Raw genomic sequence first — 22750 nt, 5'->3', positions numbered from 1 at the left:
TCAACAACGCCATCGCACGGCATCACATTCAACATATCATGTCAATTGTATGGGTGCGCAGCCCTGCTATTTTGGCGCGCACAAATTTGACATTTCTCTCCCCTACTTCTATGTATGAGATTCGATGCGGACTCACCTGAGGGCGACATGCTCGCAAAAAAGGATGTTGCCAATGATTTGTTCGGGAAATGTGAGAGCTGGATATCTTGTTAATATGATGTCTTTGGTTTGAATCATAACGCACGTGGTTGCTGATCACGATGAAGTGTTCAAAGGGTGTTCACACACAGCTAAAATCATGATAATTGATACACTGCTAAAAATCTGACACACTTTTTTAAAATGTGTTTTCATTACAGAGATGCCATTTATACAGATTTATCTGTGTTATACAGATTTTAGCATGCTCATACAGATTTAATACAGAGTACAGATTTTATGCAGATTTCCTCGATTCAATACAGATTTATACAGATCTCACAAAAAGTAAGAAAGAAAAAAAAGTATTTGATTCCTGTGACGGGATAAAAGTCTATCAATCAACGGACAAATCACAAATTTATATGGAAATCTGTTGTGAAATCCATTTATTTTATAATTTGGAACCAATTTGAGCTGATATTCAAGGAAGTGATGGCATCATGATACTTTACTGTCAAACTGAGAGTTGTATGCAGAGATGCCATTTATACAGATTTATCTGTATTATACAGATTTTTACATACACATACAGAATACAGAGTTGATAGATTTCCTAAATTTAATACGAATCTCCCAAGAAGCAAAAAAAACTTTTTCGAATAAGCAATCTATTAGCACAGAGTAACAGACAGGACACTCAAATTAGATTCTTCAATCATTTTAACGGTCATTTCGAATATTCCTTTATTTGGGACAGTACTCACATGTGTCATGATGGCGCCACGTTACCCTATCAAAAACATCCTGTCTGTCATCTATACTGTGTTTATTTTTTTCATTTACCAACAGAGTTGCCATTCATGCAGAATTACCTGTAATGTATTGATTTGTACATACGTCCATGCGAATTTCATGCAGGATACAAATTTAATACATATTGCCAAAACTATATACAGAATTATGCCTACTTCTCATCCTCCAACGCAATACAAAATCGAACCCGTTTTGTTACAATATTTACTTGCTTCCGGTCTGCCGCCACTTAATTTCGGGTGAAAACTACCAACACAATAAAAATAGTGTAGATGAACAACGTTGAGTCAAATAAATGGTTACCTTTCAACATCGCGAAAAAGTTAAATATATTATCAACGTAATCCAAAAATTTATTGTGACGATTCATTTTCAAAAATTTTGATGAAATCAGACATCCCTGCAAGCAGCTGATCGGTGTTGACAAACGAGGGGAAACCAACTAGTAAAAAAACTTTTACGTAACACAAGGGGTGTACCGATAGTAAATAGTTCGCGCAGTACAATATAGGTGGAACAAGTGCATCACGAAAAATTATTTTTATAAGAATTTACTCATACTGTCATGTCTGTTAGTCTGTGGCTTAAGGCCATCGTCCAAGTACCATGCGCGCGGGTGGTTTTAGGTTTTTTTTTCAGAGCTATTTTTGATAAGACTCGGAAAATCCTCCGCCATTTTCACCCTGTAGATAGATAAATGTATTTCAAAGGTCTGTATGTTTTTGGTTTTGGCAAATTTTTCAAAATTTCCATCGAAAATTTCCTAAAACCACCCGCGCGCATGGTACTTGGACGATGGCCTTAAGCCAAATCAGACCATTTTATCCGAAAATGTCAGTTAGTTAAGATATCTATCGACTAAAGCAATAAATTAAAAAAAATGTTTTTCATAAAGTGCCCCCCTTAAGACATAAACTTCGGTGAAATCCTGTATGTGTTCTGAAACTTTACCACAGACTAACAGACAGGACACTCAAATTAGATTCTTCAATCATTTTAACGGTCATTTCGAATATTCCTTTATTTGGGACAGTACTCACATGTGTCATGATGGCGCCACGTTACCCTATCAAAAACATCCTGTCTGTCATCTAGACTGTGTTTATTTTTTTCATTTACCAACAGAGTTGCCATTCATACAGAATTACCTGTAATGTATTGATTTGTATACGTCCATGCGAATTTCACGCAAGGATACAAATTTAATACATATTGCCAAAACTATATACATAATTGTGCCTACTTCTCATCCTCCAATGCAATACAAAATCGAACCCGTTTTGTTACAATATTTACTTACTTCTGGTCTGCCGCCACTTAAATTCGGGTGAAAACTACCAACACAATAAAAAAATAGTCTAGATGAACAACGTTGAGTCAAATAAATGGTTACCTTCCAACATCGCGAAAAAGTTAAATATATTATCAACGTAATCCAATAATTTATTATGAAAATTCATTTTTAAATATTTTGATGAAATCAGGCATCCCTGCAAGCAGCTGATCGGTGTTGACAAACGAGGGGAAACCAACTAGTAAAAAAACTTTTACATAACACAAGGGGTGTACAGATAGTAAATAGTTCGCGCAGTACAATATAGGTGGAGCTAGTGCATCACGAAAAATTATTTTATATAAGAATTTACTCATACTGTCATGTCTGTTAGTCTGTGCTAGTGCTTCACGAAAAATTATTTTCTCTCAATATTTTTTATGTGTAATGGCAATGAGAGTTATTGGGATTAGTCATACATTTTAAATGTATGCTTAATGCTGGCAATAAACTTCATGGAATATTTTAATAATTCACAATGGAGTTTGTATTTAAAAAATTTCTGATTGAATTTGTTGCAATGAAACAAGAGCTTAAATTTTCATTTTTTATTTATTAGAGGCATTTAGTTTTTATAGACTAGTTATAAATTAATGGTGATTTTAAATAGGTTTCAAGCGAAAATATAAATTATTACTCATTCTATGCAACATTATCGCAGTACAATTTAAAGCATTTATTGGCATAATTTCAATTTTGGCTGCCGTTTCGTGTGCAGTGAAGGCCATATAATGTTTATCAAAATTTCCTGCATTCCAAAACAAAAATAATCTTTCCCTCTTCGGTGCATTCCAAAAGTATAACCAAACCTCAAACCTCAGTATATGGTTCTTTATTACCTTGGACGGTTTTGGACGCACCGCTACAAGATGACCCTTCTTCGCTTGCCAGAGACTAGAGTCTGACGAATGATAAATTTCTCATTGAAATAAAAAAAATCCTAGTTAATAAAAACATTGTTTTAAAGAACAAAAACCGTACTTTACATTTTCTTCAAGCATCCACATATTTATAAATCGCCTCGTAATCCCAGTTACCGTTACTCTTATATGTGAACACTGATTCAGAAATTCATAAATCTGAATTCCACACTCTGACAATATTAAAGCATAATATAGTTATCTTTTTTATTTCACCGTTTAACGAACTTACATTCCAATACAATAAGAGATTCTTCCGATAAATCTAAATCGGTAAGCAACTGGTTGATCAAACTCGCCATATTGAAACATTAATGAACATCACTGCTTTTTTCATATGTGAAAATCACGTAACTTTTATGTGATCGGAGAGATGAAAGCCATTCACATATAACAGTATTTATGTTTATTGGTTATATCAAACTGATTAATAAATATTATCGTCATGGTAAGATGAGCATTATGAGTATTGCATTCAACGTTTATCGGATACACATAACTTGAATAGATTTGTTACCACGTCTGACTCATGTAATTTTTTATTGATATTTACGGGATTTCTGTTTTCAGTATATGATTAAATATGGAAAATCTTCAGAATTGTGTGAAATTAGGTAAGGTTAGGTTTTTTCGGATCAATATTTTTTAAACAGAAACCAGTGTAATATTGATTTCTCGAGTACTAGAATGTGTAGCGATCGAGTACTATTTCTTTTGGATACTTTATTTTTATTTCCAGGCATTTGAAAAATGGTATCAAACCAAGTTTAATGCTCTATTCTGAATAAACGGTAGATTTCGCACAATGAATTAAGATCAGCATTACCACCTCAGAGTAAAATTCTTTTTCTTCAACTTCTACTATGATTTTTCAAATCAATTGGCCCGTTTTCATTAGAAATCGTTGAAAAGGTGGAGTAATTAGAAATTTTCCTACCGATTTGACAGCTCTTGCTGAAAGTATCATCTCTAAACAAACAGCGCCTCTACATTTCAGTTTTGCGACAATATGCCAATCGTTATATTTTGAAGTGTTTTTTTGGCAGCGTGTATAAGAACGCAGCCATTATAATCTGAAATTATTGAAATTTCTAAAGGGTGTTGAAGCAATGGAAGCGAAACCCGCCGGCGCGCAAGTGCTTTAGTTTATTTATGAGACATACCTCATACATTTTTAGTTTAGTTCGATTTTTAGATACGTATAATTGTAAAATTTCAGTTATTTTAACAAACCATGGCCGACCATTTAATCAAAGTACAAACGTTTCAAGATTTGAAGCATGCTGAAGATCAATTGAAACATATACCGTTGAAGAAAATTGCTCGGATCGCACTGAATAGTCTTCGTCGACAAGAGAGTGATGTAGATGTTTACGAGTTTTTGTTTGCAAAGGTTCTTTACATGTTTGATCCTAATGAATTTGAAACGGAAATAGCACAGGTCCTTCTTCCGGAGCTGGGAAAACATTTACACAAGGTAGATTAAATTCCGTTACAATTTTCGAATCAAAATCTAGGAAACTAATAACTTGGAAACTTTTACAGATTGCCGTTGAGCTGGAGGATAACGCTCTCTCATGTTTCATTATTGACAATTTAAAGTCTATGTTATCTATTGCAAATGTAGTTCTGAAATTCGCAGAATACATCATAGGAAACTCTGAGACATACCAGTTTTACAAATCCATTACTATTTTCCTGGAGTTCCTAACTAGAAGCTATGAAATAATTCGATTGCACATTCATACAATCAATCCTGGCACCGACGAGGAAGATTTCGTGAAACAATTATTTTCGTTGTGTCAAAAAATTCAATTCTTAATATCAAATATGCTAACGGCTCCGGAAGGTTCTGGGCAATATTTTCGTCATTTAGACATTGAGGATGAATTTGATTGTTTGAAAAACGGTAAGTTCATGAAGTTAACAAATCAAGCAATGTTATCGAATTGCCAACAAGGGTGCACCGTCATTGGAATATGTAACTGCAAAACACTTCTATGACATTCATTGATTACTACGATAAAAAGGTTAGGTTTGAAAGGAAAACCAGTTTCATTCTATCCGGGCAAATGCAAAACTAAATGAAAATACTGCTTCACTCAGCAGTGAAGAAATGAATTTCATGTCATGGTTACTAGATTTATAAGTTCATGTGTAGTCTCTTACCGATCCTCTCGATTCTGCTTCAACTTGAACGGGGATTTTCGGATGAAGTTTTTGTAAAAATTGAACTTCAAATCGAGGTCAATAGTTGATCACCTCGGTAAGTGAAACATTTCGTTCTAATTCAATTCCTCATTGTACCAAAAACAACTCTGAGTATTTCAAAGATTCTAGTCTTGAAAATATGTTGGTAGAATTTTCTAACAAACGTAGACGTTCTGTAATTAAACCGTTAACCTGGAAGCTCACACATTTTAAATTTTGCGTAGTAAGATGACTATTTTCCTTATTAATTAATGATCTGTCAAGTAAGAGCTAAAATATTAAAATGAATTTAACTACATTGGAATGCTAAGTCGACCGCTCGGGGTGTGTTTGGTTTACCTTCGTTAAACCTTACCACAAAGTTATACACTTTTGGAGGGTCAGGTATTCAGATTGCGGCTAATCACACTTCTTAGAGTAGGTTATTAAAACTTTAATTTATTCTGTGTATTTACAGTAATTGATTATTTCTGCAAAATTGGATCCCTAACTATTGGACTTGATACTAGACTATCCACTGAGGTTTGGAAAACAGTGGTAAAACTTATTTCCACACATCAGAAACAAATGGAAACCAATGACACGCGTTGGTTGCATGTTCATGTTCTTAACATAAACGATGAAGTAGAAAAGTTTTTCAAATCAATGATGGACAGCAAGGAAATTAGCAAAAATGTGCTCATAAAACTAAAATTCAATGGTCTTCTGTTGAAAGTCCTACTTAAAGTTTTGATGGTGGTCAAAGATGGGTTCAAAGACTACAATAAACTGTTGAATACGATAGTAGCAATAGAAAACACGTTGTTGACGAAGACTTTAGCTGAAGATTTGATAGTAGCAGTTCGTCAACATTTAACAGTTGGATACATGAATCTCATTGGATCAGTATTTAGTAATGTTAATTTTGCTGAGGTATATAGTAAAATATAATTTGTCAATTATTCGTTCATATTCTGTATATTTTCAGGCAATCTTTTCAATCGATTATCAATCAACCGAAGAAATACTAGCGCTTATTAAAATTGTTGAGTATTTAATCTCCAAACTAATAGCCGATGATCAGAATGGTTCTATGGTTGATCTTTACCTTGTAAAAACGAATTTGCTGTCAATGTGTGTCCGGCATTTATCAAAAAGCCACATGTTGTTCAATCAACATAGAGACATTTATCGTACTTTAGTAGTTCACTTATCAGGCTTTATTCTAATTTGTGCCAAACGCAATTCTAAAACAAGACAGAAGATACTGGAGGAAACGTTGGTGAGTATGATTTTACAGGATTCATTCTGGGTTGGCTTAGTAGGACTTGACATTTGGAGTGTTTACCTCCGGTACCAGTCGGCAGGGCTCCTATGGCCCTATTTCCTGTTTTGGAAAGTATTAAACGACCAATTCTCGATATTTGTCTCCCAACCAAAAGCAATTTTTGTAAGTCGTTTGCTTAAAAATTTGTATGAATTCTTACCGAGTAGTATGCAACTGAAGGTATGGACACTTTATCCTATTACAGACAAGAGTAATTATAAGCTTTGGTTAACGATCGGTCTGGATAAAGTAGATCCAAAGTTGGTCTCTGGTGTTAAAAAAAATCTTACTCAACATCTTAAAGAATTTTGTTCGTCCAAATTTACGCAGGTAACATCTCAGCAGTTATATGAATGTATTTACATTATTCATTTAATCTGTGGTTTCAACGATAGAAATTTACTACAAATGATTGTGCCTGAAATAGCAATATTGTGTAACACATTACAAATAAGTAAAACTGAAGCAGTAAAAACTAGTAGCTTATTGTGTGCGATGTTACTCTTAATAGCCAAGTTTTCGGAACATTCTTTATGTGTTCCTAGCTCTATAAAAACTAATATTCTACAGGATGTTTGCTCATTGAGTCTGTCTTCAAAGTTTATGTTCCTAAGCCAAAATCAAAAAAATCTCGAGCTACGAAAATTATTTACCGAAGATAGCAACATTTTGATAAAAACGATGGCATCCTATCACGAACGAAGCAATGTTGCATTAAATACTACTAATAGCTCAATAACACGATTGTCATATCAAATGGTACAAAATGTTATTTCACATCGTTGCTCTCTATATAAGGATACCAGTGATATCACGAATCATTTCGACAGTAGTTTCGACGAGTTTGTACTAACCTCTACCTTAATGGAAACTGATAATGTATTGCATACGAACCCCAAGCGACCGAAAATGGACATTGTTGAAAAAACAGATTGTGATGATGCACCCTGTACAGCAATAAATTCTATTAGTACTCTAAGACAACACGTTCTAATTCTGCAGGGTTTGCATAGGCACGGAGGTTTAGACAAAGACCAACTTGATGAAATCAAGAAAGTAGGTTCTATTTTAAGTTCATTCGGTAATTAATACAGAGTGTTACTGTTATGTTAGGAAGTACAAAAATGCCTTCGAAACAGTTGAGAAATGTCCATTTAAATGATCGTTTGGTGTTATTAAATTTTTACAGACCCTTTCAATATACCATTCTCCGATTCATCGACCAATTTTACTCGTTGTGTTATCTTTTTTTTTTGCATATATCGTATCAATCATAATCAATCTGAATCTGAACAAATTGCCTGCAGTGGTGTTTTCTCGGAAGGAAAATAAACATGCCGAATCACACGGATTTTGAACGAAGACGGTATCCAAAATCCAAAAAAAAATTGGTTAAAGGTTAAAAGTCTACACGTCATGGGTAAGATTCAGAAGGTAGAATAATGGGTTACGCATTAGCTGAATGATAGACAACAGGCAACGGTGAGCGAAATTACACATTCTCGGTATAACACAAAGGGTTTCTGCACATTATCGTGACAGGAGATGAGGAATGGATTCATTTTATAAATCGCACGCGCAGAAAATCATGGTCGACCCTTGCCACTTATCTACATCCATTACAAAACTCAATCGTTTCGGAAAGAAATCGAAGCCGTGCATTTGGTAGAATCAAAACGGTTATTGTGCTACGAATTTGTTAAACACGGGGAAACCGAATGTGCTAATCGCTACTGACAGAAAATGATTATTATTAGAAATTATCACTAGGATCCAAGGATGGCTTTTATCGTATCGTGGAACGCTCTCTACCAACTCTTTACACGATTCAATCAGTGCCGTCAAAGAGAGACGGATATCATCACAGCAACAAAAAACAGGCATGGTGCATTTAACATAGAATGGACACCAGCGCGAGATCACGGGTTAGCAGTGTTAGCACTTTGCTGTGGGGATTCCGAAGCAACAAATTAACCCGGCGAACGACCAAAATTAGGTTAAAGCAAAGACATCATATTAACAAGATATCCAGCTCTCACGATTTCAGAACAAATCATTGGCAACACCATTTTTTGCAAGCATGGCGGCCTCAGGCGAGTTCGCATCGAATCTCGTACATAGAAGTAAGGGAGAGAAATGTCAAATTCGTGCGCGCCAAAATAACAGCACTGTGCACCCATACAATTGACATGATATGTTGAATGTGATGCCGTGCGATGGTGTTGCTGAACTGAAGATTTGTTTCGCTCCAAGCTGACAGAGCCTGGTTAAAGTCGGGTATAAATAAACGATATAAAAAATGAAGCAACAAACGGTCGCTCATTCTCGTTTTGTGATCCGATTCTATCCGGAAAGAGGATTATTGCGATAGGATCATTTTATTATTGTATGGCATCACAATTGCTACATGAACAATATTTTCAGATGTGCATGTGTGTTGTATTTAAACTCCAGTATAATTTACGTGCTCTTACCAAAATTAACACAGGTACTTCTCGCTCTTTAAAGGTTGTCATAAAGGTTTATTTGATACCTTTCTTTAACAAATAAAACTAAAATTTGCAAAATATGCTTGTTTTGAACTAGAATATGACTATTCCAAACAAATACTTTGGTCGTATAAAACCAGAATTGTTATAGACATATCAACAAAATGATTCGTTAGAATTAGTCGGAATTTATTTATTTTTACAATAACTTTTCCTGCGCGTAGGAAACCCTGGGCGTTAGCACAACCTTGAGACAGATTGAATGATGCTGTCACGGCCCCAGGGCTTGTCTGCATCCTTACTCAATGGAGAAGGATGCACACTAATGTCTGACAAGAAGAGGCAACAACACACAGAATGGGAACAATAAAATGGATATGTTCCTCTTTCCGTGCCAAACTTGTCAGGCATTGTTCATGCTACAACAAATACTGCACTTTGATCTAGGGTAGAGAAGCGATCTACTAATCAAGTTTGATCTCTTTTGCAGTATGCAGTTGGTTTTATGATGACGGAATCATATACTCTTACCTTTTGGAACCGCAAATGGCGTGGATAACAGCATCCGAAACTTCCACACATTGTAGTTTAGTTGCATGTTGAAAGTAGCTTTCTCTTAGATTACGTTGTAGTATGCTTAGTGCTTTATCAGACATTCGTTACTTTTACTTAGATCCATACTAATACTCCACATCATTCATCACTCATATTTTACTATGCAAATGCAAAACATACATTTATTTCCTCTTCCAAGATTGTAGATTAAGTACACCATCAAGCCATATTTAGTGAGTATAATTTGTTTTTAATATATTTTTTAAATATTTAAGCAATATTTAACCAGTGTAACAGTGGTTTGCACTATTCATAATTTCAATATACACGATATACAATGAGTATATTTACATTTAACAATGCATGGGACGTCATCACAATGTATTGCTGCTATATTAGGCAGCAAAATAGATTATATGTAAGCTACCCAAAGTGTGGACTAGAATTATCCAGTTTCGCTCATTTATTACAGTAGGTGATTGGAGTATTATAAAATAAAACCGTTCAAAACTATATTACAACTATAGTATAGCCGTAGAGAATTGATGTCAGATGATCAGCAGAAGTTCTTTATAATTATTTTAAACACCCATATTTGCCCGGGTTGCCGGTTCAATGCGTAGGGCACTGGTCTTACAAACTAGTTGTCGTATGTTCGAGCCCCGACCTGGAAGGATTCATAGTGTCAGTAGGATCGTAGTACTACCCATGCAATAGTTCTGTACGCTAAGAATCGGCTGTGAAGTCTGTTGAAACAGAAAGGCCAAATCGACACAGAAAGGCCAAATCGGCACATAAACCAATGAGAGATTCTCTTTGTTTACTTTCTCTTCTGTTAATAACACCTAAATTTTCAAGTTCACTTACCAAATTTGCATACCTATATAATGAAAGAAAATATCTCCAGCTTTGTAATAGTATCATACATGTAACGAACAATTGCGTAATAACGCAGGTATAATCGAAAGGGAAAGTAAACAAAGAGAATCTGTCAATTGTTTTAAGGCCCTTTTGAAATGTTCACGTCGAAATTCCACAAAAGAAATGTAACGCCAAAACTTTGCTTTGTATTTATTTTCTTGCTACAGTATACATATTATTCAATATAACCGATATACTATAGTACAACAACAAATCGTATCATCTGTGTACAATACTTTGTAGTTGAAAAAAAACCGTGTTTATCGTTAAAACTAGAGTGCCTAAAACCAGATTGACAACAGCTCATCCGTAATGTTGGCAACAATTCAAAACATTTAATTCAAAATATTGGCACGTACATGTTTGGCAGGTCGTCGGCTCTTTTGGAACAAAGCTGTCATTCCAAACGAACAGCTGTCGTCACTTTTGGTTAAGGCACTCTAATTGAAACAACAACATACCATATCAAATGCGGTTACCATAAAAAAACATTTTTATTTAATTCGAATCGTATCAGTAATAATCTTTATTTATGCGGGAACTACAAAGTAACTAGATTTATTCGGCAGCTCCGTCGGTCGAACATGAAGCTAACGATTTCGTCGGGAGAGTACACATTTGAGAACTGTCAAATTTTGTATTTGGCAAATCAGCTGTATTTCAAAGAAGAACGGATCTTGCAAAAGTAAAAGAATTTGTTCACAGCATCAGTAAAACAAAAAACATGCCACTCATATATCTCGGGTAATTTTACAAAAGGGCGTATAAGCAAGTGACATTTTGTCTTTGTTTACTTTCTCTTCTATTAATTACCAAGCGGTTTTCACGTTTATCACTCAACTCGTTGCATGAAATGATATCCGAAACTTTCGACTTTCAAACAGAATAGTGATATCAAAGAAAATCTTTTTAACCACATCACAATAATCGAAAGAGAGAGTGATTAAAGAGAAGCTGTCACTTGCTTATACGCCCTTTTGAAAAATTAACCGAGATATCAAAACTGTATCGTAAATTGACTTATCTTTCCGTAACTTGTAATGTCAAGATAAGTTCTTATGATTTTTTGTTGCTGGCAACCTAGACCAGTAAATTGTTATATTTGACTAATAGTTACCAATGCCCCAGAAACGATTCGATTGATGTGTTTTTTACATGTCTTTTATCGTCGGATGAAGCGCGAATCCATCTCGAAAGCTACTGAACCGATTTTTATGTGATTTAGCAGCCTGGACACAAGCTCATTGTTCACAAAGGTCACATAGTTTACCACGAGGAACATGATCTGTATGTTTGGCATTGTTTCCTGAATTCGAGTACTTATTCTTCAGTCATTTTCCGTCAGCTGAGGAAACAATTTTAGATTTGCCCGTGTATCTTTGCGCAAGCAAATTCTGCTCAGGTTTGTCTACAGGAAGGTTACCCGAATAAAAAATATTGTAGAAAAACAATACGATTTGTTGTTACAAAACCTTCCACAATTTTTCTTTGACCATTGAAAAATATTTTAATGTATTGTTATACACTATTCAATTAATTGTGAACTTACTTTTTTCAATAGAATGAATAGGTTGTTAAGTATCGTAACAATTCAAATCATAAAATTTTCTCATACATGTTTTCTTGGAAAACAATCAAATGTACAGTTTGAATACTGTTCGAAACACCAATATGCGAATTTTCAGAGTTATGCGATTTTTTTATGCGAAGTTTCAGAGTGCGGTTTTTTATGCGAATTTTCAGAATTATGCGGTGTCCCTTCTGCGTTTTTTATGCGAAGTTTCAGAGTTATGCGATTTTTTATGCGAATTTTCAGAGTTATGCGGTACTACGTAAACTCACATAAAAAAGACTTCAGTGTATTCTAATATATTACATATAGCCAATAAATAAAATTTGCATGAAGTTTATAGATAGATCTGTCTGCTTCCCGAAATTCCGACTCGTTCACTGACTGAGAAAACACTTTTATACCGTTGGATTCTAGCTTGATTTCTCCCATATCAAAAATCATGCTTGAGAAGATTATTTGCCAACAATCACTCTGTCGCTTGGTGATGCGTCAATTTCTAGGAAGGAAGGGCGAAACTATTTCCTCTTCGTAATTTTAGATGGTTTCCAAACTTTTTACTATTGGAAATAATAAATGAGACGAGAAAATTACCTCAATTTGTCTTAATATCTAAGATTTACGAAAAATGCACGAAGGCGTAACTTCATCATTCATACAGGAAGTATAGATGTAAACAAATCAAGAAAGAGCGAAACTCTTTATTTTAATTTATTCAGTGGATTTTCATACCTTTTAAAGATAAACCAACAATTTATCGATTTATCAAAAGTTGATCTGAGAATATATGATAATTTCTAAATAGAAATTGAAATCAAAGTCGAAACATTCATTGATGTTTTTCGACATTTGCTGCCAATGCTCGTTTCATCATTATTTGAAAACAACTGTCTGTGAAATTTCAAAATGAGTCGTAAAAAAGGCACACCAGAACTGTGATTACCCGCACTACTACAGCGTGAGTGAGCAGTATCAGAATGCAGCCAAATTGTTTGGCGCGCGTCTTCTTTATTGTATTATTCATCTTCAGAAACTTGAATCAAAATAAACAAGAGTTTTTAGGTTTTTCTGTATAATACTGCATATTAGCAAATTAATCAAGTTCACGGTACACGATCATGATTGAGATTGAGGATGTTATCGAGCCGACGCCTACAAGCACAGAATCCAAAAAAATCAATGCTATCGATAAAGACACAGTACATAAAATTTGTTCGGGTCAGGTCGTATTGAGTCTGGCAATCGCCGTCAAGGAACTAGTCGAAAACTCAATTGATGCTGGAGCCACACTTGTAGAGATTAAACTTAAAGAACATGGAGCAGATATGATCGAAGTAGCGGACAATGGTAGTGGCGTGGATGAAAAAAACTTTGAAGGAATGACAGCCAAATACCACACCTCGAAACTGAAGGAGTTCTCGGATCTTGCATGTATAGAAACTTTTGGATTCCGTGGAGAGGCATTGAGCTCATTGTGTGCACTCTCAGATATGGTAATCGTCACTAGACATGAATTGGCACCTCATGGAACCAAACTAGAACTTGATCATCGCGGAGTCATTCGGAAACGGAGTCCTTGTGCCAGATCGATTGGTACAACGGTGTCCCTTTCAAATTTGTTTTCGACACTGCCTGTACGAAAGAAAGAATTTCAAAAAAACGTCAAGAAGGAATTTTTTAAAATGTGCCAAATACTACAGGCATATTGTCTAGTTTCCGTAGGAGTGAGAATCATATGTACTAACCAAAATAAGAAAAGCGGAAAATCGATTATCATGAGTACTCAGGGCACCGGTTCCGTGTTGGACAATATAGCAACCGTTTTTGGTGCAAAACAATCGACGGAGTTGGTTCAGCTACAACCCGCAATCAATAGCAGTGGCAAAATAATGGATCTCAACGAGAGTGATTTTGATGATAATTTAGCACTCACTCAAGAAGAGGTGGATACATTGAATCTGTCTAGATTTGGAATAGAAGGATATATTTCGAGCTGCGCTCATGGTTCCGGGCGATCATCCAAAGATCGTCAATTTTTTTACATAAATTCTAGGCCATGCGAACCAAAGCAAATCATAAAACTGGTCAATGAAACATATCATAGATATAATAACAGCCAAAATCCGTTTGTGTTCATCAACCTTAAAATGGATCGAACAGATGTGGACATCAACCTCACTCCCGACAAAAGACAATTATTGGTTAACAACGAAAAAATACTTCTGTTAGCTCTTAAAAAATCTTTACTGAAGACGTATGGAAACATTCCGTCGACCTACAAAATGCAAAATCTTGACGTTAGTGGAACTACACGACTGCTCAATATTTCCGTCAAATCGCTAAACGGAACTGAAGATGAAAATGATGACAGTCTTTCAACTTCAAAGGTGCATGATTTATCGGATGTTTTTAGTCAGTGGAAATCATCGAATGAAACAGCTGAACGTCGTTCAACGAAACCGACTTGCAATAAACGGAAGCGACCAACGACGAAAAGTTTACAGAAAATTCACAACTTCTTGAATGTATCGTCGAAGAATGCATCTTCTCATAAAGAAATTGATAATCAATCAGGATCGGAGTCAGAGGGCGAAGACTTTGGAAAATTGCCAAAAATTGCACGAAACTCAACTTTGATTGAAGACGACCGAACAGCGAGTGAAGATAAAATCGAATGCGAAATGAACGAAGCTGATCAAATTACGAATTCGGAATCGATTCGATCAAACGGTTTGATTGATGAAGGTGAGTTATAAGAGTATTACGATACTTGATATATTCTTCATGTGTATGTTTCTAGATGTGACAAAAGAAAGCGAATTAGTAAAAAATATTCAGTATGTTAGTGAAGGCCCAGTTGAAGTTCCTGCTTTGAACTTACCGACAAGAGTAAAAATTGAGATGTCAAAGATTTCTGATGAAGACCTGACTGGAAGCACAATATTAAATCGCAACGACACGCCTTCCATAGAACAAAACTCAACTCATTCAAAATTATTGGTAAAGCGGGAATCAGAAACCATTGAAATAGAGCAAACTCCATCTGATGACGAACTATCATTTCGAATAAATAACAAACGTACGCTTCAAACTGATTTACCTTCTTTGAAAGATTTGCTCGAACAAGAACAGGACCTGGTGAATCGTGAAGCGAACAAGCGGCGGGCCTCATTGAGCCGGCTCAAGTTTAAAAGTAAAATTAATCCTTCCAATAATCGAGCCGCCGAAGAGGAACTACAAATGGAAATTACAAAGAAGAAATTTGCACGTATGGAAATCATTGGACAGTTCAATCTGGGGTTCATTGTTGTGCGGCTGGACCAAGATTTATTCATCATCGATCAGCATGCAACCGATGAGAAGTATAATTTTGAAGATCTTCAGCGGAATACGATCCTGCAGAATCAAAAACTTGTGGTTCCACAATCTCTTGAGATGACAGCTGTCAATGAGATGATATTGATGGATAATTTGGAAATATTCGAGATGAATGGTTTCCGATTTGAAATAGATGGCGGTGCAGATCCTACGCGAAAGGTCAAGCTGGTGGCAAAGCCGTTCAGTAAAAATTGGGAATTTGGAAAAGAGGATATAGACGAATTGATATTCATGCTGCAAGATGCGCCTAACACTCTATGTCGACCGTCGAGAGTTAGAGATATGTTCGCGTCCAGAGCGTGCCGAAAGTCGGTTATGATCGGAAAAGCATTGTCGGTTTCAGAGATGCGCAAACTGGTGAACCACATGGGCGAAATTGAACAGCCATGGGTAAGTAAGCAAAATATTCAATTCCAATTAGTATGTTTATGAAGGATAAAAACTAAAATGATTATTAAAATTTAATTTGTTTCACTTTTTTAAAACCCCCAGCAACCATGTTAACTAATGCAATGAATTTTTTTTCACAGAACTGTCCACATGGACGTCCAACGATGCGACACCTAGTGAATTTGTCGATGATAGAACAAACAGAAACAGAAACTGAGGAAGTGAAGAATAACTCACCGTAAAGTGGTGTATGTATTTCTTATTTTATTTTTATCAATATTTAATCAAAAATAAAGGCTGTTTTGATTTTCTAACGGTTTACCTCTACACACTGATCGTTCGGAAAATGTTGAAACCACTATGAGCCGTAGACAATAGTACACCTTTGAGTTGCGGATGCCAATGCAGTTCCTTAATTTCGGTTTGCCCTTGGTGAATGAACAAGAGTTGGGGAGGCAAGTCCTTAAGAGTCGGATCATTGCGCTCCTCTTCATTATCTCGCTCCACTGATAAATCCCACAGGGCTATTTGGTCGTCATCTCCACCGGATGCCAATATGGTCGACTCCTTCGGATGCCATTCGACTGTGGTAATGTGATTCGTATGATGCTTGAATGTTGCAACAGCGGATTTGGACTGGAACTGTCTCAGATCCCATACGTGCAGAAAACCATCGTCTCCACCTAAAAATAAATCAATAACCGTAAAACCCTGTCAATAATTTAATCTTCATACTGCTTACCACTGGCTAGAAGTGGTTCATTTTTATTCCAGCTGATTACGTTCACATCACTTTTATGGGCATTGTCTGCCGTCAGCATGCAAGCTTTGGATGGAGCCGCTCGACAGTCCCAAATCCTGATGGATTTGTCAACAGAACATGTAGCCAACACATTGGGCTCATTTGGACTCCATTGAATATCCTCCACGGACTCAGTATGACCTACCAGTGGCCGTTGATCAACGGTCCAAGATCCCTTATCGTTAGGACGCCAGATGTGAATATCTCTTCTGCAATCTCCGGTAGCTAACATACCACGCGTTGTGGTACACCAATCGATAGCAAAACCTTCTTTCTGATGACCACTAAATGTGAAATCAGGCTTCACTCCATCACCCACTTTATTGGTCTCGTAGGTTTTGCATGCATGTTCGTCGTCAACGACTGTTAGCTGTTCATTTATATTATAGATGTTAACTCGGCCCATTTCACTCCAAGTAGCCACATAATGTGAATTATTAAATGTGGTCGAACGAATCCGATTCACGCAGCCAGGGTGCTTGATCAAGGCGCAGTTCATATGTGGCCGTTTATCTTCCTCATCGTCACTTTCTTCATCCGAATCTGTCTCCTCATCCTCATCACGTTCTTTGGAGGTTCTGTGCAAGTTGAACATCTTCATGACAATCACACTGTTGATATGCGTCCTTGCAGCTTGTGTGCCTGCCACAAGAAATGCCGACAGCGGAAATGTTTCTCTATCATCACCCAGCGGATCCGCGATAATATCGAAACTTAAACATGGTGCACCCGTATGAGCTTGATGCAACATCACGTATGCCGATTCGTCACATACCAGTTCCTCATCGTTGTTTAATTTGCGACCAGGCAGGTAAATTTGACCATTCTGATCGGTACCCATATTTTCATCCTCGGATTGATCATCGTCGCTTTCGCCGGCTAGAATTGCATCCTCGATATTCTGATCTTCAGCAACTTCCATTCTTTCCTCGTTTTGAGACGACATTGCTATTTTGATTCTTTTGCTGTAATATGTGTAGATTTTTTATACTGTATCAATACGATGACTAAAAATGTAATTCGTATTTCCACACAAAATGTACAAAATTTAACAATATACACGGGCACGTTTTTCTCTTGATTGACGTTTGAATAGCGTGCGATCCAGGGATGCCAGATAAGAGATTCATGTGCCTTTAGTCAGGGTTGAAAAAATCTGCCAACTGAAAGAAAGTTTGCGGCAGAGCTGCCAAATAAAAATCTGCACGCTCTTTGAACATAACTCATGGCTTGAGTTGCGATGACTCAAACCCACATTATCAGATCCGAATGGATTCCGAATGGATTCCGAATCAATTCCGAATCGGCGAGAAATTTTCATTCGGAATTTCATGTGGAAATCATAATGAATTCCGAATCAATTCCAACTCCAGTGCAACAACCGATTCCGAATGAACCGGTTCGCCTACAACCGGTTGATTCGGAAATCATTCGGAATTGAGTGAGAAGATGCGGACTGAATTGTCAATTCGTCTTCTTCTTCTTCTTTCCTGATTTTGCACGTTTTCGTGCTGATTTTCAGTTTATTTTTAAACGATAACATTATATAACTGAATATACAAATTTAAAACTTCATGTTTTTCGGATATACAGAACTAGTAAATAACCAGTTCTTCTTAGAATCCCAATATAAACTATTGAAATTCGCTGGAAATTAACAAAACGGCCTACCTTAGTCAGCATCATCCATTCCTCTAGCTGGAGTGTAGTGAATTGGCTTAAGTCGCTTAAATTTCACACTAACACATTCATAAAATGAGCGAATATTCAATGACATTTATAATGTCACTGTCAATCAGGTTGATCGAGCTGCCAACTCAGGCGAAAATTCTAGCACTGAACCGATCGAGCACTGAAAAATCATGCAGTCGAGTAAGAATTCATTACGCTTTCCGTCCTTTCGATAATGTGGGAATTAGCGGCCCTTACACGAGTCATAAAAAATGTCATTACTAAAAAATAATATCATTTTAATGAACGTGTATGGTGCAGTAATGACAAGTTTTCTATCAAATTTGAAATACATCATTACTTAGTAATCATTAAAAATGACATTAATAATTCTCGGGTAAGGGCCGCTATTCATAAACTGGAACAATATGTCAAAATTTGAGTATATGGAATTGAGTAAAATTTGTTCAGCCACGAATTCTCTCGCATTTATTCATACAATAGTGTAATCGTTGAGTTTTCAAACATTTGAGTGGAAAAAATACTTTTAGCAGTTCAGGGCGTTTTCTTTATATTCCGATATATCTTATCGAATTTAAGGATGCAAGAATACGTCGTTTTTCATTTACGTTTCTAGGTCTGCCTTTTGAAATCATAAATCATCTATCATAGATGTTTTCAACATAAATTTTTTGGTTTCAACTATGCTAAGTGAGAAGTACAACATAAGGATATCAGCATTGTTGAGATCTCTAATAAAAAAAACCTTTTTTATAGCAGCTTTATTTTGTAGCAGCTTAAAACTGTAATTATTTATTTATTAGTAAAATGATTAATTATATTTCAAAACACCTTACAACGTTTGGTTTCCTTTTTTGTACCTCGTGCTAGCCCTAGCTTCCACTCGCAACGACGCGAACAATCTTCCGTCTACGTTGAATTTAATTTTAAGTTTAGGTTTAGTTATAGCTCAATTCACGTTTTACTAATCAAATGAAATATAGCAAATCCAATTTTCAGTTTCACTCTGATTATTATAAAGTGTAAATTCCGGCTAAATGTAACATATTTAAATCAATTCAAATGTGTTTATAGGTGTTTATCTCATATACTCACTGTACTAATTACCTTTTCGTATTTCGTACGTATCGCTATAAACCGATATTATCTGTGATAGATTAACAAAAAACTGTGATAAACCTCTATGATACAATAGATTATTAGTTTTAATTTAGATTAAGTTGCACAACTGCTGATCTGCTATCAATTATGTCAGCTATCTCTTTTCTGCCTCTCTTCCCAACTGTCAACTCACTCATTAGTCACTTCCGCATACCCAGTGAGTGTGGGCTCACTGGTAGAACTCAACAAGCATCGTTCAGTTTCGATTCAAAACCGGTCAAAAGGAAACGGTTTTGAATCACTTTTCTGGGCTTTTCATTTAAAAGAAAGAAGAATGATTTTGTAACATTTACGAATAAGAATGTTTTTATTTTGAGTGCAAGGAACTCAAGTTTTGAGTTAAACTCACTCAAATTAAAAAAAAAAATATTTTTTTTCCATATTTTGAGTAAAAATACTCAAATTATGAAACGTCTCTAAACTAAAATATGAGTAGATAGGTGGTAACTCAAGTTTAAACTGTTATTTTCAACATTTTACCTAATTAACAGGGTCTGACCGCTTTTCAGTTGCTAACGTCATTGAAGAACATAATTGGTACATTGCCGCGAAATTGAATTACCGGTAGCGACACCTGTCAATAAAAAATGGAACCAAAAAAAAGGAACGTTCTTCGAAAATTTTCATATCGACAGTAATGATTGGCAACGATTTTTTCGTATATTCAATAGTATTAAATTAAACAGGGACAATCTTCAGAAATGTGTGAAATTAGGTAGGGTTATGCTTTTTCGGATCTCCGTTTTTTTTAAACAGAAACCAGTATAGTGTTGATTTCTCGATTACTAGAATGTTTAGAGATCGAATACCATATATTTTGAATACTTTTTCCGGGCATTTGAAAAATGGTATTGAACCAAGTATAATACTCCATTCTAAATAAACGAGCGAGAAGCACAATAAATTAAGATCGACATTACCTCCTCAGAATAAAAACTTTTACTTCCACTTCTACTATGATTTTTCAAATGAGTTTGCCCGTTTTTATGATAAATCGTTAAAAAGGTCTATCATATCTAAACAAGCAGCGCCTCTACATTTCGTTTTAGCATCATTGTGTCAATTGCTTAGAAAATGGTTGAATAAAGTTCGAACTGCATTGATTAAAGATTTTCTTATCACCCGTAAAAAAAGAACCATTGATTTTTCAGCATAAACAATTGATTCACAATTAGATGTATGGGTTACAATACATTTTATTGTATCTTAACACGATTTTTTTCAAAATATTGTTTCTACGATTCACAATTGAATTTATTGTACACGTGGTGTTTCAAACAGTATGCAAACTGTACCTTTGATTGTTTTCCAAGAAAACACCCATGAGAAAATTTTATGATTTGAATTGGTACGATACTTAATAACCTGTACATTCCATTGTAAAAAGCATGTTCACAATTAAATATTTTTCAATGGTTAAAGCAATATTGTGGAAGGTTTTGTAACAACAAATCGTATTGTTTTTCTGCAATATTTTTTATTCGGGTAGCACTTTTTCAAACTGCTTTCCAAAAATTCTCCAAGGATAGTTCAGCTCAGCGATGATTCCGAATAACGTCAAGTGAGCTATAATTTCCTATTCATAAATTCGATACTCCCACCGCCAAAAGGACTAACTGAAAATGAGAGCCTTCCTTTGGTTACTTTCTCTTTCGATTATTACGAAATTTCTTCACAGTTTTCAATAATGTGAAGAGTGTAGCTTCAAATATAATATCAATCTGGTAATTCTCGAAAGGAAACAAAGAGAAACTGGCATTTGCATTTAGGCCCTTTGGTCCTAGGGCGATCGAATTGATAAAACAATATTACATCATGCATATTTTGTTTTCTTGATTTTGATCCACGTGCTTTTACAGAAATGAATAAATTTTCTTGCTTTCACTATCGAAGTTCATAACAACAGAATATCCCTTTCTTGATACGTTTTAAGTTGATAGTGTATGTTTAGGAATCAATGGATTTGAAAGCTAGAAAGGTAGTTAATTTCGTATAGGTTTGAGCAATTCATATATCGCATGAAAGTCTGCAAAACATTGGGACACTGTGAACTTCGCTAAAACAACATAACAAAGTGAGGGAGACGTGAGGTGCTCGTACAAGCTTGGATCATGATGAGATCCCTGGCCGCCCAACAACATCTGTTACTGAAGAACACATTGAATCGGCGAAGCAAATCGTGTTGCAAAATCGTTCTGTACCGATTAGAGAGGTTGCTGTGCTGTTGGGCATCTCTTATGGATCAGCCGAACACATTTTAACTGATGTTTTGGGTTTGAAACGCGTCGCTTCTCGGCTGGTGCCAAAAAAACTGAATTTCATTCAAAAACAGCGTCGTGTTGATGTGGCCAAAGAGATGATTTCCAACGCAGATAGTGACCCCACATTCATTGAATGCATCATAACTGGTGATGAGGTGTGGATCTATGAATATGACGTCGAAACCGCACAACAATCGACCGAATGGCGCTTCGAAGACGAGCCGTTGTTCTAAATTTTCATCCAATATAGAAATTGCAGCACGAAAATTTTTCAACTTTGTATAGACGTCAAACAAAAACTAATCGTACGATATGCGTCAAAATTCCCGGTTCTTTTTTGATCATAAGGTATATGAATTCCCTTTGGAAACCGACTTCGTATGCCTACAGGCTACAGCCATTAACTTCTCGATAAAAAATAAATCAGGATGACAAATTTTAACCAAAAGTTCAAATAATTTGCGAGATGCTCCTCAGCTTTAATTACGTTGAAATGAAATACGGATGCTGCTTGTTTAGTGATTATAGTATCAGCAAGAGCTGTCAAATAGGAAGGGAAATTTTTCAATTAGTTAATATGTTGAACGATTTTTGAAGAAAACGGGCAAATTGATTGAAAAAATCACAGCAGAAGTGGAAGAAGAAGTATTTATTCTGACGTGGTAATGTCGATTTTTATTCATTGTGCGAAAACTAAAGTTTATTTAGAATAGAACATTATACTTGGTTCAATACCAGTTTTGAAATTCCCAAGCAAAGTATCCAAAATAAATGGTATTCGATCACTGAACATTCTAGATTTATGTG

The 22750-nt window shown here is 35.7% G+C and overlaps 3 protein-coding genes across 3 annotated transcripts; 2 read left to right on the top strand and 1 right to left on the bottom strand.

Moving 5' to 3' along the window:
- Positions 1–4441: 4441 nt before the first annotated feature.
- On the top strand, positions 4442–7911 carry LOC131433682 (uncharacterized). The gene is made up of 4 exons (XM_058600206.1): positions 4442–4684; positions 4753–5116; positions 5876–6330; positions 6386–7911. The coding sequence occupies exons 1-4, from the start codon at positions 4442–4444 to the stop codon at positions 7811–7813; spliced, it is 2490 nt and encodes an 829-aa protein (XP_058456189.1). The 3' UTR covers positions 7814–7911.
- A 5351-nt stretch (positions 7912–13262) lies between these two features.
- Positions 13263–16351, top strand: LOC131433681 (mismatch repair endonuclease PMS2). Its single transcript, XM_058600205.1, has 3 exons — positions 13263–15004; positions 15060–16027; positions 16168–16351. The coding sequence occupies exons 1-3, from the start codon at positions 13378–13380 to the stop codon at positions 16267–16269; spliced, it is 2697 nt and encodes an 898-aa protein (XP_058456188.1). The 5' UTR covers positions 13263–13377; the 3' UTR covers positions 16270–16351.
- On the bottom strand, positions 16250–17917 carry LOC131433685 (glutamate-rich WD repeat-containing protein 1). Its single transcript, XM_058600210.1, has 2 exons — positions 16770–17917; positions 16250–16710 (listed from the first exon to the last, which is right to left on the bottom strand). Exons 1-2 carry the CDS (start codon positions 17773–17775, stop codon positions 16352–16354), a joined length of 1365 nt encoding a protein of 454 aa, XP_058456193.1. The 5' UTR covers positions 17776–17917; the 3' UTR covers positions 16250–16351.
- Between the last annotated feature and the right edge of the window lie 4833 nt (positions 17918–22750).

The sequence above is a fragment of the Malaya genurostris genome, chromosome 3 (assembly GCF_030247185.1).
Source record: "Malaya genurostris strain Urasoe2022 chromosome 3, Malgen_1.1, whole genome shotgun sequence".
NCBI classification, from domain to species: Eukaryota; Metazoa; Arthropoda; class Insecta; order Diptera; family Culicidae; genus Malaya; species Malaya genurostris.
Note: the sequence above shows the minus strand (reverse complement) of the source record. Positions and strands in the feature narration are given on the sequence as shown.

Coding starts and splice junctions, on each gene's coding strand:
- LOC131433682 (XM_058600206.1), top strand. CDS start 4,442: ATGGCCGACCATTTAATCAAAGTACAAACGTTTCAAGATTTGAAGCAT. Junction 5,117..5,875: donor ATTTGATTGTTTGAAAAACG/GTAAGTTCATGA, acceptor GTGTATTTACAG/TAATTGATTATTTCTGCAAA. Junction 6,331..6,385: donor GTAATGTTAATTTTGCTGAG/GTATATAGTAAA, acceptor GTATATTTTCAG/GCAATCTTTTCAATCGATTA.
- LOC131433681 (XM_058600205.1), top strand. CDS start 13,378: ATGATTGAGATTGAGGATGTTATCGAGCCGACGCCTACAAGCACAGAA. Junction 15,005..15,059: donor AAACGGTTTGATTGATGAAG/GTGAGTTATAAG, acceptor GTATGTTTCTAG/ATGTGACAAAAGAAAGCGAA. Junction 16,028..16,167: donor GCGAAATTGAACAGCCATGG/GTAAGTAAGCAA, acceptor TTTTTTTCACAG/AACTGTCCACATGGACGTCC.
- LOC131433685 (XM_058600210.1), bottom strand. CDS start 17,775: ATGTCGTCTCAAAACGAGGAAAGAATGGAAGTTGCTGAAGATCAGAAT. Junction 16,711..16,769: donor TGAACCACTTCTAGCCAGTG/GTAAGCAGTATG, acceptor ATTTATTTTTAG/GTGGAGACGATGGTTTTCTG.